The sequence below is a fragment of the Saimiri boliviensis genome, chromosome 2, assembly GCF_048565385.1.
Source record: "Saimiri boliviensis isolate mSaiBol1 chromosome 2, mSaiBol1.pri, whole genome shotgun sequence".
In the NCBI taxonomy this organism is placed as follows: domain Eukaryota; kingdom Metazoa; phylum Chordata; class Mammalia; order Primates; family Cebidae; genus Saimiri; species Saimiri boliviensis.
The window spans coordinates 23,862,045-23,881,972 of NC_133450.1; the positions used below are offsets into that span (position 1 = coordinate 23,862,045).

Below are 19,928 nucleotides of genomic sequence, written 5' to 3' on the forward strand. Positions count from 1 at the left end.
TCCATATACCATATCTCCAAAGATTGCCCTCCTGTCTCCTGCTTACATTGCCTTCCTGTCAAGAACAACCTTGTAGGTGGAGGTGTGGGAAGGGAAAGAGAGGGAGAAGAAGCCAGAAAGCAAGAGAACAAAAATGTAATTGCCTGCCTATCAGCCCCACCATCATAATTACTTTCAAACTCTGACATGGGTTGAATCAGATGAACAACCAAATCAATTTTTGCAGTTGGCTATCAGTGCATTCTTGGCTTATAAATTAAAATGTCACTGCTGGAGTACAAAGTGATGCCACTCCTGGGCTCCCCAGTATGTGGGGGAAAAAAAGACAAGCTCTCTCCTTCATGCTTTGCCTGCAGCCACATTATTTGTCTTCTCAGTTACCTAACAGTAGGGTCCTAGCATCTATGTCAATTGCAGGGGTTCTACAGAGAGCTCATTCCTCAGCATTAACTATGGGGGAATACAGAACAGCACACATTGACAACCTCCAATATATAATTTCCAGGATGTAAAGGATGAGGTAACCCTGCCCACAGCAGGAGGGAACCTGAAGGAATGGCAGAAGAAAATCCTGATTTTGGAGAGTTTTGTTATTTGACTGCCATGTTATCACAGAGCCTTATGGCCTCATGTAGATAAATGAAGCATGGTCATAAGCCATCCTGGTGCACTGGAATCTTTACAGACTCAGTTTGGTCAATGTTTACTGGGAGCCTAGCCCTTGCGAGATAGAATCTGCAGTAATGTAGGCACAAATCAACAATTCTATCATCAAGGATTTCATAGTCTAAGAGGAAGAGAGAAATCATAAAATAGAACTACAAAATGATTGATAAGTGCTATCAAAGCAGAATAAATAAATCACCACAGTAACAGAGAAGAGAAGTAATTAACTGAGAGAAAGCTGTAGTAGACATGTGGTATTTTGATCTGGTCCTTGAAGGATGATGTCAACCTTTGTCTGCCATACTCCCACCCCATGTTTCCAGTAATTTTGGTTATTTATCTAATCATACTCATTCCTTCACTCACTCATTCATTCCTTGGTTATTTCTGAAGCACCTACTTTGTGTAGCTCTATGCTAGACCATGGCGCTACAATGATGCCATAGCACAACCAATTCTAGAGCAAGTTATGTGAGGGTACTGTTTGATTCTTACCAACTGTCAAAATAGAGTCTGGAAATAATCTGTGCCTATTATAGGTCTAGAACCAAGATGCCCAAAATCAGGTCGAATTTTCAATCGTAGCCTTTCTATGTCAACACATAGCATGAGAATCCTCTACAGAGTTGGCCAGAGTGAGTGTTTGGTCTCTGAATACTATCCGTTCATTTATAGCCTCCCATCCCTCTGCTCCCCCATTCTGACCTGGGGTGGTAACGTGAGCATGCAGAAGTCTACCTCTGAAGTCTAGCAGAAATGTAACCTTGGCTTACTCAGTAAATTCCTACTGGATTCTGCTTCTGTTTGTTTGTTTTTTAAAGTTAGAGCCCAATCCTCTAGAGTCCAGGCACTTGATTTGTCTTATCCATCTTATGCTGAATATATTTCCCTATGAATACTTTATCTTTCTTTGGCACTAAGAATCACCCCTCAGTCCATATCCTACTACCCTAACTTGAAATTAGATGACTGCAAATAATAATGCCTATGTGATATGATTCTGGGTTTGGTGAAGATGTGGAGGTATTCTAGGATACCTCGAGTTATCCCTAGAGTCAGAACCTCATTCAACTCTAGCATGAGTACGAAAATATATAAACATTAATCTTACTGTTTTGATATAACAAATATCTTCTGGTGATGTTTAATACAAAACAGCACTATGCACATTTGTACATAAAAGCCAGCTAAATTTAGTTGGTTGGACATTAATAGATCATAGAATTATGGTATGGTATTAAATACCATAGTATCACCCCAGATCAATACTACCTTGCTCTTTTATATATTCCTTCTTTACTAGTAAATCCAGGAGTAGAGGAGTAGTGTCTACGTCACCACTCCATTTATCAATTTCAGTGGTGGGAAAAGCAAACTGACTTGTTTTATATACACATACACACACATACACTATATAATATATATGTGTGTATATATATATAAATATATATATATGTCATACTTAATCCACTTCCTGTCCCTTTCAATAGTATGACATAAAATCCATCCCTTCTAGAATTTCACTAATTGCTTATCTCACCTATTTGCCCCCATTTGTCATAGAAAAAATACAGAGAGCAAAGATTATCTAATAAAATTTCAGCATCAATCTTCTACTTAGCACTGCCCGAATGCAATTGATAATGAAATACTAGAATCTTCACATGTGGATTCTACTATTTCCACTATTATTTCCATAAAAAATAATCTTTCTGGCACATATTTCTACCAGATAGCAAAGCATATATGAAGGCCAGTACATGGGGAGACTGAGTGTGTTTTTCAGAATCTGGTAATGAACAGGAAGGCAGTTGAATGGTCTGACTGTGAGTTTCTGAATACAATCCAATGTCTAAAGTCCTAGAACTAGTTTAATCATTGTTCTTCTCTCTTTTATTCCTGGAGATCTTCTCAGACTCATAGGGAAATCTCAATGCGTGAAAATATAAAGCTGTGAAGTACTTATTATATAGAAATGAGAGGGAAATAATTTGCTTTTGGGTAAGCAAGGTTGCCGTAAGCCTGGCAGAGTGCTGGATGATATTACCATTGACCTGCTCTTTTGATTTCAGTTTTCAAGGGATATTTCAGGTACAGGAAATGCCGAGCAAATACAGCATTATCACGCCAGATCATAAACATGCACCTATGGGATTACACTCAATGAACTCCAGTAAATATTGGGAAAGATCATAATGATCAACACATAAACCAAACAACTAACATTTTTGGTTAACATTTTACAATTTTCTTCTACTTGAAAGATTTCCATCATGAATCACATAGTTATTCTGGGGTTTTTCTTTCCCTAATTCTCTGGAACACATTTCTGCAGTGAAGAGTCTACCATGGTTCTTCTTTATCTATACACCCAATTATCCCCAGTTAAGAGTTGGACACATATAAAGTATTCCTTAACTAGTTTATTCATTTATGCTTTCAACAAATATTTATTGAGCGACTACTATATGTTAGGTCTGTAACCTAACCATCAGCAAAGATAGAAGAGAAGAGATTCCCGATCCAGTCTGCATGAGTTTTAATTCTAAGTTCATCATCTATTAGCTGTATAACTTTGGGTGACTTACTTAATATTTTATTTCTGAGTGTTATATGTTTAATAGGGACTGTTGTGGGGGTTAAGTGAGTTAATACATATAATGTGCTTAGAACGGTATAGAACATACGGTTACCCCAACTGATGTTGGCTGATTTAATAATGATGGTATAGATGACGATGCTACTTATTAGGAAGAAAAGAACATTCATCAATTATACGAATGTATCACTGACAGTTATTCCTCTTATATAGTACTGTAAAAGAGATGTGCATGAGGTTATGAGAGCATAAAAGTGAAAAATTTGACATAGGGAACTCAGGGAAGCTTTCTTTGAGTACAAGTAAGCTGAGAGCTGAGAAATAAGAACATTAATTGGCAAGAGTGGCAGGAAGAAAAGATTTCATATAAACAGCATATGCAAAAGCCCTTTGTCAGGAGGCAGCAACATTTCCCATTAGTGAGATTAAAATAAGTTCTGTAATATTGAAGCCCAGAGAATGGGCCCAGTAGGGCTGGGAGGAAGAAGCCAGACCTGGTGAGGAATAAGACTACAGAGGCAGGGGATATGTTGTACTAGACCTTGCAGACATATTAAAGATTTAGCCTTCTCTAAGAGCAATGGGAAGCCATTGTAGTAATTTTTACAGACGAGAACAAGAATTTGCATTGAAGTTCTGGCTCAAAGCTCATCAGGAAATAAACCAAAAAACAAGTGGGCAAGTAGTGTGATAAGTGCCATGGTGATGCAGGGGTCTCTGTGATCTACCACTTCCTGGTATGCTATCCAGCCTTATTTCTTGTTACTCAGCTTGCAAACTCATTTTCAGCAAAGCCAGATTGCCTGCGATTCCAAATGCACCGTGTAGGTTCACCACTATATTCTGTGCATATGGCAACCTCTGCCAGCAGTGCCCTTCTTCTTCCTGCCTGCCTGCTAACCCCTACTGGTCCTTTGTAGCTTGACTTTAAGATCAGCCAATAACATGGTAAATACTCAGCTGTTTGACGCCAGCACAAATAAATTCATATATATTCTAACATAAAGGTTTTATAGAGGATCAGCTTTGCCAGGGCTGAAAAGATCCTTGTGAGATTACACATTTAAAACTACCAGTAAAAAAGCCAGCAAGCAGCTTCAACTTTTTAAATCGATCCCCATTCCCCAGAATGCAGTGATGATAAGGCCCTCTGCCCAGTGGTCATATGTAGCAGATTCAATGTGATTTCTCTTTATGGGAGAAGACTTGGCCCTTGCCACCATCTGATCATGGAAATTTAGCTCAGGAATAAGCTTTTTTGTGGGGAAAAAAGTATCTATTAGGGGTGTCAGATAACTCACTGATACATGAGATGCAGGCAACCTTGCATGAATCATCAGACACATGACATGAAGTCATATTACTTCAGCCACTAGATAGAGTGGCAGCCACTTCCCTCAGAGAGAAACTCATGCCCAGAGGTAGAGAGGCAAATCATATCAAATAATGGCATGAAGTGGACAGCATATGAAACCTTTTATCTAAACAAAATAGTTAGACAAGCACACAGAGAAGTTACACTAGGATATTTGGCACAGGCTAAAAAAATACATACATATACATGTATATGTGTGTATGAATTTAGATACATGCATACACGTATATGTGTGTATTTACATACATGCATATACATGTGTGTGCATGTTTACATGTATGCATGTACGTGTTTACGTGCATATGCATGTGTGTTTACATGCATATACATATATATGTATATGTATGTATTTTTTTAGCCTGTACCAAATATCCTAGTGTAACTTCTCTGTGTGCTTGTCTATTCTGTTTAGATAAAAGGTTTTCTTTATATATATAAAGATATATATAGAAAACCTTTATATATATGTATATGAAGACATTAGAAACAGGTCAAGTATTCCACAATAGGGGACTGGTTAAATGACAATAAACAAAGAACATATTCCTGGATGCATCTGTATATTAAAAAATTGATTCTATGTATGATGTTTAAAACCTGTTTTTTTGTCCTACTTTATACTGAAAACATCTTTACATGTCACTGTACCTTGTTGGTGTGGTTATTGTTTAAATCAAATTGTATGAATATATAAGAACTGTTTTATGTAATACTTGAAGCTTACAGAACTTTTTGAAAACGAAAAAGAGCATAAAAGGTAGCAGAAGATTCCTTCTCCTTCCTTACTGGTCCTGTTAAACATATGGTCTCACACTGCCACAGAAGATGAGTTCCTGGACAGAATGACCCAGAACACGGCTCTCGTATTTCATAAGCAAGGATTCATCCATATGGTCAATACTGAATGAGTACCATTTATTTGCCTGGCACTACGTGATAGGTTAAAGGTATTATACTGAACGAGAGATGGGGTGATCAGGAAAGTAACAAATAAATGAGCAATCTACTATAATACAGCATGGTGAAGGCATTGCTAGGCATATATCCATTGTATTTCTCCCCTAACAGTGTCACAGAAGTTCCCCTAAATGAGGTATTACTACACAGGAAAGGGTCATTACAAGACTACATGAGCCAAACAAATGTAAAAGGTGTACTGTTGCACGTGGAATACAGTAAATGTTCGGGGAAAAAGGAAAGAAAAGTTGTTCTGTTGAAAGAGAATTGGGAGAATGTCTGAAGGTAATGTGAACCCAAGTTTTGCATAAAGGCAGAGTCTGCAAGATTTTGATAGGCTACAGGTAAATTGCTTCAGGACATTTCTACTTATTATAGTCACCCACTGGTCTTTTCTTCTTCCTTCTACTGTATACATCAGCAACACTATCTGATAGCTGAGCTGCTTATCCAGCTAGAAACAATCTTGTATTTTATGCAAGTCTGCCTAAATGTCAGCAGGGCAAAGCAATTTGACAAATAATAAAATGGAAACACTAAGAAGAATTAGATAAGATCATTCATCTGAAATGACTTGTGGTTGTGTGGTGTGTATGGATGTGCACGCGTGTCTGTGTTAATGTTGCAGGAAGAGTTTGTTAAAGGGGGGCCAGACACATTTAGAGCAGATTTAATTTTTCTAAAATCAAAATACTAGTACCATAAAGGAGAACAAAATAATATCAGGGTTCAGATCACGGCATCCAAAAATGTCAAAGAAAACAGTTTTCCAGACTTGAAAGGAATTAGCAGATAAACTAGGGTAAACGCTGCCTTGAGAACAGGTCTATAGAGGTGAATGGTTTTGCATGTTTTTTAATCCCATTTTATTGGCTTAGATAAAGTCACATAGTTAACTATTTTCGTCCAGAGCAGCCTGGCCATCAGCCTGCCATTCAGATTTCTCTGCATAACAGTAACATGGACGTGTTTAAGGAAATGCTCTATGACTGGCAGTTTCCTTGGTTAAAGTTCAGAAAAAAAAAAAAAAAATGAAGGAATAGTCTATAAGAAAAGTAAGAAAGCAGCATCGTTGATTAGGTGACCTTAAATGTAGCTGCAGTGAATTCTCTCCCTAGACAAGACCCCCACGCTAGAGCACTGAATAAAGGCATCACACAAGATAAAACAATGTAACCGCTCCCTGATTCTCTTGGTTCTCCACTCCTTATCAGCTGAGCTAATACTTGCAATGCAATTATTGCTCTGAAAGATTAAACATTCTTCCCCTTTCATATAGCTGATTTTCTTTTCAAAGGCTGAGTCACTCTTTGGGGAAAATCTTTTTCTCAGTGGATTCCACTTCCCTTCTCTCAGCTTTTCTTAGATGAAAACAGATTATAAACAGGGCTGCAATTGGGACTCAAGAAATAAGGTTGAAAATGAGGGGAGATGTTCCCTGTTCAACAGTGTTTTGAGGACTGAGGATAAGATGATAACACCCCCCACCAAAGAAAAGCAAGAAAGAGTAACCTAATAATTTCTTTCCATAAGTAAAAAAGCTAAGTGAACTATTATTAAACAAAACCACATTTACAAAAGAGTTAATTTTTACTTTAGAAATAACATACCCTGCCTGTGTGTAGCTAAACGTTATTTATTCATTTTCAGATAAAGCACAATAAAAGTTAAATAGATTGTTTAAGGCAAATGAAGCCTTTACATGGAAATAAGGATTCCAAATTTGCTTCCTCCTAACTGTCACTGCTATGGTCTGAATGGTTACACCCCACCCTGCCACCCACATTTATATATTGAAACCAAATCACCAGTGTAATGGTATCAGGAAGTGAAGCTTTAGGGAAGTGATCAAGTCATGATGGCAGAACCTTCGTAAGTGGGATTAGTTCTCTTGAAAAAGTGGTCCCAGAGAGACCCCTTGTCCCTTCTATCACATAAGGACATAGCTGGAAGGGGCCATCTATGGACCAGGAAGCAAGCTCTTAGCAGACATCAAATCTGCAAGTGTCTTGATCTCAGACTTCCCAGCCTCTAGGTCTGTGACAGATACATTTCTATTGTTTATAAGGTACCTAACTTTATGGCATTTTGTTATAATGGCCCAATGGACTAAGATAGTTATCTGCCCTTGAAACTCACTGTCACCATGAATGGCATTAGTCAGTTTTATGCAACCTATCTTTAAAAACAATTGACCTAGCAATCCCATTATTGGGTGTATACCCAAAGGATTATAAATCATTCTACTATAAAGACACGTGCACACATATGTTTATTGCAGCACTATTTACAATAGCAAAGACATGAACCAACCAAAATGCCCATCAATCATAGACTGGATAAAGAAAATGTGGCATATATACACCTTAGAATACTATGCAGCCAAAAAAAGATGAGTTTATGTCCTTTGCAGGGACATGGATGAAGCTGGAAACCACCATTCTCAGCAAACTAATACAAGAATAGAAAACCAAACACCCCATGTTCTCATTCACAAGGGGGAGTTGAACAATGAGAACACATGGACACAGGGAGGGGAACATCACACATCGGAGCTTGTTGGGGGATGAGGGGCTGGGGAGGAATAGCATTAGGAGAAATACCTAATGTAGGTGACGGGTTGATGGGTGCAGCAAACCAACATGGCACGCGTACACATATGTAACAGACCTGCATATTCTGCATATGTATCCCAGAACTTAAAGTATAATTTAAAAAAAAAAATTGAAGAAAAAAACAGCGGTGTTCATTAAACTCTCCATGAAAACGTTTGCATGATACAATCATTTTGCATCTCTCTTAAGTAATAATGAGAAGATGAAAAACAGCCTCAATACCTTACTGGGTTTTTCTTTGGGTCAGGCACTGCACTAAACCAATAACTGTGGGTTACCACCTGTAATCCTCACAAGAAGCCTACAAGGCCAGTTCTATTATTAGGTCTTCCATTCACAAACAAGAAAATAAAGACTTGGAGAGGCCAAACAAATTTATAAGAAAATAGAGTTAATAACTGGTGGACATATGAACTCAGTGTTGCTAACATCAGAGCATTCACATTTTGCTCATTGGCAATTTTGCCTTTTCTTAAAAAAAATTCATAAAATTGGAAAACAAAAAAAAAAAGGTAAAACCAGGAAATTTCTGAAAGCTTTGGGTGAGTCATTAGCCACAGATAAGCCATTGTATAATATCTTTATGTTTCAAGCAACCTTCTTTCTTCAAGACATCTGCTTAGATACACTTCCTAACTACTTGAACATATGAGTGCAGCATTTCATAAATCAGATTTTGTGCAAACCTAATTCAATCACTTATTCGAAAGAGTTAATACACTGATTTTCTTACAAGGAATATACTGCCAGAACCTGGTTGATTCCGTAATGCTAGCAATTTTTCGAATATTGTCTTAAGAAGTCACCTAGAATGATTCCTCTAGAGTATGGCAGAAGTAAGAGTTATAATGTGCTGAGATACAGAACTCCTTAAAGGCAGTTTTGAGGTTTTCCTCCTAATCTTGTTTCCAGTATAAAATCAGCATTCCCCTAGACATCTTACTCAAATTAATTCACGATGCAAATTCTTGACTTTGTGAATTTATAGTCACCCAAGAGTGACTGCTACAAACATATCTTTAAGTCAAGTGCAGGGTCAGGAATAAGCTACGTTTCTCTCAAGTTTATAGCTTCAAAGGCACCAAAAAAGTCTGATAAGATATTATCTTCCTTTTAATTCTGGCTTTCAGGCAGAGCCATGAAAAGTTAAGAGATTTTCCTTTTGTATATGAGTAGATTTAGTTTCTTAATACACATAATCAAAATATAAATTATTTGATTCACAACTGGACGTTATTGCTCAATTGACACTATTTCTAGTGAGATCCATTTCTATAGAAGGTAAGATTTCAAAGAAATCCACCTACTGTTGCTCAGACAGCTATGGTCTAAGGAGAAAGGTTTCGGAGTACAGCAGATACTTGGAAAACAGTAGAACGTCTCTGTTGCCCAGACAATTTGTGTCACATTTGAGGGAACAATATTCTTTATACCCAATTTTGGTGTAGGATAATTGTGTTGAACTGAGCTTTAAGTTTGTGGCTTCCTCATCAGATAACACAGAAAGCTAGAGGAAAAGGAGACATCGGATGACAAAATGCTTCCTACTGACTCAAAAGCTAAAGTCGACCACAACAGAAGACAAATATTAAATATGTACAAATATATTAAATCTCTTTTTGCATTATCTGTCACTGTTCTTTTACATCTCCAGAGTGTTCTCTCTTTTTATCTTGGCCATCTCAACTCCTCTGCCGCCTTTCTCATCACTTCACAAGTAATAAAATTGGCCAGGTGTGGTGGCTCACACCTGTAATTCCAGCACTTTGGGAGGCCAAGGCGGGCAGATCACGAGGTCAGGAGATGGAGACCATCCCGGTCCACATGGTGAAACCCTGTCTCTACTAAAAACACAAAAATTAGCTGGGCATGGTGGCACACACCTGTAGTCACAGCTACTAGGGAGGCTGAAGCAGGAGAATTGCTTGAACCTGGGAGGTGGAGGTTGCGGTGAGCTGAGATCGTGCCATTGCACTCCAGCCTGGGTAACAAGAGTGAAACTCCGTCTCAAAATAAATAAATAAATAAAACGTGTTCTTTTTCTCTATTGGATAGAGCTTATTTGTTATTCATGTAATTACGGAGGCTTATGAAGTGAATCCATCCTCAGGCAACCCTCCGTGACCATGGTGGGGGTAGGCACATGTAAATCCAAGGCTACTGAGCAGAGGTGCTGCCTGGCAGCCAGTCAGGGTTTTGCAAGCACAATCACAGAAATCTTTGTGTTCTTCTAATTTGTGGTAGGTGCCTTTTGTCAGCGTTGTGATAACCCAGAAGAGAATGTGTGTGCACGGCCTCCATGAAGCTCTTTTGCTTGGTAGCAGCTGGTCAAAGTGAACAGAAATGGTAAGTAGTAAACTCACGCAACAGAAGAGAACCGGGAGATTCATTCCAGGTAAGGCGCTTTCTTTGCATTTTAAAGCAAATTCTATTTTGTTTCAAGATTCTCCTTGTTGTTTGTGAAATAATGTTTTTAGTCATATACTGTTTGAATATTTTTTCTCCTTATTTTTCTCCTCTACTTTTTTCTTCTTGTCTTTATAACTTCTTTCCTTTAAAGAGAGAACCTCAGGCCAAACAGCTGTATTATTTCTCAGAGAGGCTTTCAAAAAAAAAGGTTATCGGAACTTACACTCTAGGCCTTTGAATTAGAAATAAGAACTGTTGTATTTTTAAATCTCTGGAAATATAACCGATATTTGAATTAGGAGGTTCTGGATCCTTCTTTTAGTTAGTTACCACTCCATTTCTGGAGATAAATATTCTCAGACTTTCTTTCTAACTCTCACTGGGTCTTAATTAGCTCATCATGCTTCTTTCTAATGATATGTATTATGCTATGGTTGAGTATAATCCCACTTTTGCTCTATTAATAACTGTTTGCCTTTTTGACCTTGGGCAAGTGTATTTTGGGTGCTGATGTACTCAGTTGGAAATTTACACACATGCACACACATAGTATATGTATATATTTGAAAGCTGTAGGCAGAGAGTAATTTCCCAGTAGACCAACTACAGGAATCGTCTTGCCTGAGTTCTAATATGCATCTTAGCCATGCAACACAGAATTCATTTTCCTGATCCTATTCTTATGCCAAATTCAGAGGCTAAAAATATTCAGACAGACAGATCCTGTCTTCCCACGTGACCCCATTCTAATGTCATACAAATACATTTTGATCTGACTTCCCATTGCCAGATAAACAGCACAGATTTTCTTTCTTCCGTGAAATGAATTGTTTATGTGTGTTTCCTCAAGACATTCTATTCCATCCTGAGAATAATCCTTATTACACTTATGATAACTTTATTACCAAGCTTGGGTATAAAACTTTATTTCAGGAATATCAGATCTTTGCTTTGAAGTAACAGTCTTAATTATTTCTCAAATTAAATACTTTACTAGAAATGTGACTTCAAGTTTTTCCTTTGAATGTCACATAGTAAACCAATTGTCATTAGAAGCAGAAATAAGACTTCTAGGAGAAATTTGCTTTCCTTGATAAGACTGGAAGTAGATAGCTTCTTTTAATTGCTCTAAATCAAAGATTTTATAGAAGTATATGTAAGGCATTTTTTTTTTATTTACTCTGAATAATCCTAGGACCCAGAATTGAAGGAAACAAGGTTTACATTTCATTGGGCTTTTTTTTTTTTCTTGTAAAAACAGCAGAGAAAGAATACTATCAATAGTAAAAGACAGGTCTCTCAAAGTGTGCAATGTCAATAATAAAGAAAGGTTCTTTGGCTATTTCTGGGTGTCAGCAGTTGATCTTCTTAAGCCTTAGCCACTTATTACAAAGTGTGTTTACTACCCAGTTATAATCAGAAGTTCTGACTTAAAAGAGAAAACTGGCCTCCTTAACTTGCTACTGTCGGGGAGAATGGAAACTACTAGATGTTTGCCAAACCTCAAAACATTTGATCCTACAACTATCTAAAAAAAAATCTTAGTACCTTGTATACTGCCTTTGTCTCCCACCCCCTGCAATATCGTTGTCTCTTAAGTGCAGATTTCTGTAATACTGGAGATGTTTAGTAGAATAAGAGAAAATTCAGGCAAACAAGAATTCGAGATGATGTTGTCCAAGTTCTGTCTTCCATAGATGAGAAAGCTGAGTCTCTTGAAGTTTAAATGACTTCTCTGGGCAGTTGTAACTTGGCTAAAAACTGCTAGAAAGCCAAATCTTGGGAGGTAAAAAGTGTTTTGAGTAATGCCTATGTGGTTGGACGATAGTCTTGATGTTTCTTGCAATGCTGAATGTGTATAATCAGTTTACTTTCTACTGGGCCTCATTGTCTCTGGTTCTCTTTCAATTTCTGACACTGTCAGACATGCTCTTCACCTAGCTGAGCATTTGTTTGGAGATACAGTATCCCTGTGTAGTTCACCCTTTTGTGTCCTTTCGGAATTTATTAGTGTGGGTATTTGTCCCATCTAGATCTCATGTTGAAAAGTGATCGCCAATGTTGGAGGTAGGGCCTAGTGGGAGGTGTTTGGTCACGGGGCAGATTCCTCATGAATGGCTTGGTGCCTTCCTCGAGGTAATGAGTGAGTTCTTGTTCTGTTCGTTTTCATCAGCTCTGATTGTTAAAAACAGCCTGGCACCTTCTATCCTCTCTCTTGCTCGCTCTCTCTCTCTCTCTCTCTCTCTATGAGAGCTCCACACGCAGCTCTCTTTCCCCTTCTGCCATGGGTGAAAGCTTCCCAGGGGCTTCACCAGAAGGAGATGCTGGTACCATGCTTTTGGCACAGCCTACAAAATTATGAGCCCAATAAGCCTCTTTTCTTAATTACTCAGTCTCACGTGTTTCTTTACAGCAATGCAAAACAAAAACAGGGAGCCAAAAAAAATTTATATATATAAATTCCATATATATATATATATATATATATATATATATACACACACACACACACACACACACATATGTGGAATAAGAGGGAGTTAAAAATCAACCTGCTGATCAAAAATGAAAACAATCTGTTAAACTTGCTCCATGAAGTTAAGTTTATTTTGTTCCATAGGACTCACTTTCGTGTAAAAAACAAACAAAAACACTTGCCATTTCCCTTATGATCAGTTCACAACACACTCTGTTTTAATGGATTATGTGTATTTAATGGAGAAAAAGAATGTACATTGTCCAAAGGCTTAAAATAGCTGTGCGAGCTCACAACAGGAAAAATTAATCTGGCTTCTTTCACTTTCACCTGATTATTCACCTTTTCATGATAGGGTGGTCCCCCACATGATAGGCCTCTCCATGGGATTCTAAACTTAATAGTAACTGAATCGTTGCGAGTGATTTAAGAAACTGTTGAATTTTAATCCTTCATCTAATGTAAGAAGAAACCAAGCTCCTGAAAGGCCATGTCCAAGGACATACTACAGCTCAGTGGCAGACCTAGGCAGGAACTCAGGAGTCCTAACTTCTAGGCTAGCATTCTTCCCACTGCATCATGCTGTACTGATTTTGAAACTAGATGGATGAAACCAAATGCTTCAAAGAATTTTGAAATTGCTGATACAAACATACACGTATGCTTGAGATTAAAACAGGAGAAGAGAAAGAGCAGAGCTAATTAAAATTGCAGGAAGAATTTATAATAATTTCACCACATCTAATATCGCCATTAATTTTGCTTGTTCTTCTCAATAATATTAGGAGACCTGTCAATGATTAGACAATGCCCCTGCTTCTCTTTGGGCTTTTCTGCAAGACAGGACCATCAGACCATCATCAGGACGATGATAAAAGTACCAAGGTGGTCTTATTTCTCCTGAGTTGCTCTGACATCAGTGCAGCCATGGAGAGCAAACACGTTGCATCTCTCTTACATCCTCATTTTACAACTGCCTTTACTTGCTTTCTATCTGAATACACTGCTAATCTGAGAGCAGGAGAGCACTCCTGAAGAAAACTAATTGGCACACAGCTGCAATTAATTACACTGCTTGGAGAGGTGTGGTGAACCCAAATGCCCTCTTGAAATGGAGGGCTTGAGTACCAGTAGGACTTTATGGGGACCAAGCTTACCTGGTTCTGAAGGTGAAGCTAGACCCTGGAGCATGAGGAGTAATGATTAATCTGATATTCCAACAAGGCCACAGCCTTCAGAGGGTACATTTCATATGAACCCTTAACCAAGGAATACAGCAGAGGCACAAAACATCTGCTGACCACTCACAAAAGCAAGGGTCACAGGAACACGTTCGATTCTTTGTTTTCCATCCACCACTAGCTGAACTTTCAGGTTTCCGGTAGTAAAGCTGGTTTTTACATGTAGATTCATTCTCAGATCTCCTGGGTGAGTGGATTTGCAGATTTCAGTCAGAGGGATGGATGACTCAAGCCCAAAATTCTCTAGGCAAAGCATTCACTTACTGGGAGCACTTTGACTGGATACTTTTTTGAAATGGGTAAGTTCACTGGTATAAGAAAGTTGGATTGGAAATTCCCTGTTACTGGCATTTTCTGCTTTGGCACAGGCTGGAAAAACAGCACTTTGTTTGGGGCAGAATATTAAGCTTTAGTTCTCTGGTTGGAATCAGTACATGCTGATATGATGAAAGAAAATCTATAAAAGAGGAGCACATTTTTCAAATATAGATTTAATGGTAAAAAGACAAGTTTCACATCCACATTCAGTTGACTGATATTTATTTTATTCAGATGTTTCAACTGACCCCAGAAAGAAAGATCCTCTCTAAAAGCCAAATAATTACTCTTCAGAGCTAGGAAAGAGAAACTTTTCATAAATGACTCAAAGGCAAGATGACCCATTTCTGATTTATATGAAGATATAAACCCAGAGTGGGAGAGGAAGAAGAAAAGCGTATCTGAGTATGTTTGAGAATTAAATGCCAAAATCAGACACTTCTATGTTTTGTGAGAAAATCATGGTTTGCTATGATTTTCAGAAAAGTCATCAACCATTCACTTAACTTGGCTCTGGGTATTTCGTTCCCTAGTATATGCTCTGGACTCTTGCCTGCCAGTTACGTTTTCAGATTGAAACGGAGTTACGATGATTTTTCAGGGCTATTAGAGTCCCTACAAGAGAATTACCAAAATAGAGATAAGAGATATTCTGGAGGTAGAAGCCAGAAAGTAAATGAAAATTACCTACTTTTCGATTATAAGATTGGGGAATGACCATTATTTAAAGATAACTATACAAATTAGCACTGTGTTAAGTAAAGCTGAAATGTGAAAATCAGGATTTGCATAGGAGAAGACAAAGGGGTGATTACTTGCTCAGAGAAAAGGTTTATAATAAAGTTCATTAAAATAGTAAGTTCTTCCACATCTTTAAACAATGGCTTGATTTCTAAGGATTCAATTCCTATCTAACTATTCAGGAACCTGCCTAGCATAAAAAGCAAGCGACACAGAACCATACAGGTAAATGTAAATGATCCTGGCTAAGTGTGGCTGCAATTTTTCTCTCTAAGATAATAGAGACATTGCTGGAAGACAGTAAGAATGGTAGAGAGTTTAAAAGAAAAAAAACTTAGAATGAGTTGTAGAGAAATATAGTAAACTATTTCTAGCCAAAAAAAAAAAAAAATTCTTCAGGATTTTTTCTTCATAATAAATGGAGGGGTATTTCAGAGCAAGATAGAAGTAAGAATCTTTTATTAGCCAGAAAACCAGAAAGCAAGGGATTTACACTGTAGAGGAATCTAGGTTATGTTCTAAGAAAAAAAACATATACATGTAAATATAGATAGATGGTAGAGAGAGAATATTAATATAAACCATTGATTCAAAAAACAAAAATATAACTATAACAACAAAATTTAAAACACAGTATAACAGTCATATACAAAGAATTTACAGTGTTTTAGGAATTATAACTAATCCAGAGATGATTTAAAATACAAGAGAGGACGTGTCTAGGTTTATATCATCATATAATTGAGAAATGGGTCATCTTGACTGAGTCACTTAGTTTTTTCCTACTTCTGAAGAGTGATTATTTTACTTTTTGAGAGTATATTAATCCATCCTCACACTTCTATAAAGATATACCTGAGACTGGGTAATTTATAAAGGAAAAAGGCATATTCGACACTCAGTTCTGCATGGCTGGGGCGGCCTCAGGAAATATATTTATGGTGGAAGGTGAGGGGAAAGCAAAGACCTTTACATGGCAGCAGTAAAAAAGGAAATTGCATGGCAAAGTGGGAAGAGCCCCTTATAAAACCATCAGATCTTGTGAGAACTCACCCACTACCACAAGAATAGCGTGGGGAAACCATCCATGATCTAATCACCTTCCCTAAGGTCCCTCCCACAACACACAGGGATTACAATTCAGATTATAATTCAGGAAGAGATTTGGGTAGGGACACAGAGGAAGAAATTATCAGAGTGGATCTTTCTTCCTGGGGCCAACTGAAACATTTGAATAAAATAAATATCAGTTTATAAATATACACACATATACATGTATATGTATATGTGTGTGTATATAGATGTGTGTGTGTGTGTGTGTGTATACACACACACACACATATATATATATATATATATATATATGGAGAGAGAGAGTCTTCCTTCTGTATACATTGAGGGGATTGATTCTAGGAACTCCTGTGGATACCAAAATCTGGAGATGCTCAAGTCCCTTATATGAAATGGCACAGTATTTGCATATAATATGTACACATCCTCCCATGTACTTCATTTTTTTGAGATAGAGTCTCACTCTGTCGTCCAGGCTGGAGTGTATTAATGCAATCTCGGCTCACTGCAACCTCCGCCTCCCTGGTTTAAGTGATTCTCATGCCTCAGCCTCCCAAGTACTTGGGATTACAGGCATGTGCCACCAAACCTGAGTAATTTTTTTTCTTTTAGTAGAGATGGAGTTTCATCATGTTGGCCAGTCTGGTCTCAAACTCCTGACCTCAGGTGCTTCCTCTGCCTCAGCCTCCCCAAGTGCTGGGATTACAGGCATGAACCTCGGAACCCAGCACTTTCCCATGTACTTTAAATCATCTCTAGATTAGTTATAATACCTAAAACAATGTAACTGCTATGTAATGGCTGTTATACTGTGTTTTAAAATTCGTATTTTTTTGTTGTTAAATTGTTTGGTTAGTTTTTGAATCCATGGTTGGTTAATTCTGTGGATGGGGAACCTGTGAATATACATACAGAGGACTGACTGTATATATTAAATCTCACGTCCTATTAGGCATATGAGAATGACAGGTGGGCAGGCTTAGGCAACTGAATTTCATGGTAAAATATAAGGTTCAGTTTAGAGAGCATACCAGCAGCACCATAATAAACACAGTTTATTTTCATACCTTTCTCTGAAAGCAAGACATTGGGTGTCCTATCAAAGATTCTCTCTGGTCACCCTGACATTTTATTTTATTTTTTTTGTTTTAATTATCAGAAACAGAGGTAGAAAATAGTATCAATGACAAAGTCAAAGATGGCTAATGAGGAAGAGTCCTTGTGACTCCACAAAAATACTTTAGGACCCTGACTTTGCAGAATGAGAGATGTATGACTCAATCAATAAGACAAGATGGCATGAAATACTATCACCTGCCCTGATGGGGTGGGGGGGTTGCTGTTTCTTAATGGGTAGGAAAATCAGGACCCTCAGGTTCTACTCTCATGTCTCATGTCAACTTAACTTTTGTGACCTTCATTAAACAGATTTGATTACAGATGAATTTGCAAAGTACGCCATAGAAAAGAGAATCACAAAGACAATTGGCTGAAAGTCTAAACTCACAAACAGGACGAGGGCAAAAAGAGACTGAGGTCTAAAGGCAGCAGCAGCAGGGGCTCCTTCCATAACACAGTCTACAATGGTAAGAATGCAAATACAAGGACAGAGTGGAGTAGATAATTACTTTAAAAAGGCTAACCAGTAAAAGTTTAATGTGCCCTTGTTTACATTTCAGGTGTAGGATAAAAAAATGAAATAAATTGCCTTGTCATTTCACCCTGGTTTGTCACTCAGACTCACTACAATATAGGCTTTCCTCCAACTAGGCTGAGTTCCTGTACTTAGTCCCCTGTCAAGCCTGAGCAGTAACCAGAATAGGAGCATCTGAGCTGGTTCTAATCCAGCCCTTCTCTGCTGCCCTTCCCCTACCAGGTGCTGGCCAATTATAAGGGCTAGAACTTCTGCCGTCTATTAAGGACAAATCATGAGATGTGCAAACTGAAAAGTGTAAAATCAGAGTCAACAAAATTATCTGAAAGTGATTCTCGACAATCCACAAGTCATGAGCTTTACGGGTGCTCAGACAATGCCTTTCTGCCCAAACCATAGTTAAGTGATTCTCAACAATCCACAAGTCATGAGCTTTACGGGTGCTCAGACAATGCCTTTCTGCCCAAACCATAGTTAGTCATTTGTTTTCATAGCTAATTTACTGTCAATCTGCTATATACAGGAGATTGCTTTAAATTCTGTCATGAACATGATACAACCCTCAAAGAATGTCGAACTACTAGGGAATGTATTCAGATATGCAATCAAAAAATCTTTTGGTGCATTAAGTGCTTTGAATGGGAAATGAAGGAACCAAGAGAGAATAGGAGGTACCCCTCACCTCAGTGTGATGAGGGGTGAGAAAGGCTTCCCAGATTGGTGACATCTAATGTGAGGCAATAGGCAAAGGGGTTGGAAGATGAAGCCAGTGGTGATGGTAAACAGCAAGGCTGTTTCAGGCAAGGAAATAGCATGTTCAAAAACCAGGCACCGCACTGTGACTCACTCCTGTAATCCCAGATTTTTGGGAGGCAGAGGCAGGAAAATGATTTGAGCCCAGGAGTTCAAGACAAGCCTGGATAACATAGTAATATCCTGTCACTACAAAAAACAAAAACAACACTAAAGCTTGGAAGAAGACAGCAAGGTATAGTTACCGTTGCTTTTGGGATTATTTGCCTGTTTGACATGAATCATCTAGCACTGTCACTATGAGTAGGCACCATCTGGATGGAGGTGTGGGTGTGCTCTCATGCATAGTCAAGCAGCCCCACACCCCAAAGACAAATGTGAGCACACACGTCTTCCATATCCATACACTCTTGTTCAGAACGGACAGCCATCAGATACCTGACAATCTTCTCCCTAACAATGCCCAAGACACTTAACTTCTCATGGCTTGTAGCAGGCAGGTGGCTGACACAGGCTGGGTGAGAGCTTTCAAGCACACTTCAAACCGCTCAATTAGATCAAGAGAAAAGCCTCCTAAAGCAGATCCATAGACATACTGCAAAACATTTTCCTTCTCCTCACAATATTAAAAAAAATAGCATCGTCTTCTTCCAGACCAGGAGCTGAAATGTTGCACCAGCTTTTCTGGTGCCTCCCTTTCAGTTCAGCCGGCTTTACTTCTTGTGTTGAAATCTGCCACAATCACAATATTTGCAAACCCTTCCATCTAAAGCATTTATGGGGAGAACAGGTTCCTTCTCTGTCAGTCCCAGAAACCATCGCGGTTCACAGTGTATTTGTACATTTGACAGTAGCTCCAAGGCAAAAGAAAGGGAGAGAGGGTAAGAGCACCAATGCTAGGCATTACAATCACAGAACAGAACAAAAAGGAAATTAAAAAAAAAATGAGTAAACCCTCCACTGGCCTCTTCTTTATTGAGTGCTGCCATAGTTCTAGGCATATGTGGGAAAGACAGGTGAATATATGGCTTCTAATGCATCATCCATAACTTA

General features: G+C 38.2%; 1 protein-coding gene across 36 annotated transcripts in view; it reads right to left on the reverse strand.

Annotated features, from left to right (window-relative positions):
• Nucleotides 1-19,928, reverse strand: part of NRXN3 (neurexin 3) — a 1,684,741-nt gene that overhangs the window by 83,830 nt on the left and 1,580,983 nt on the right. Inside the window, exon 22 of one of the 36 annotated variants that reach the window (XM_074392925.1) lies at nt 1-3,374. This exon is cut by the window's left edge and continues 26,390 nt beyond it. The exons of the other annotated variants lie outside the window; for them this stretch is intronic. Coding sequence (XP_074249026.1) covers nt 3,333-3,374 — 42 coding nt within the window. The 3' untranslated portion in view covers nt 1-3,332. The remainder of the gene's footprint in view (nt 3,375-19,928) is intronic. 36 annotated transcript variants of the gene reach the window in all.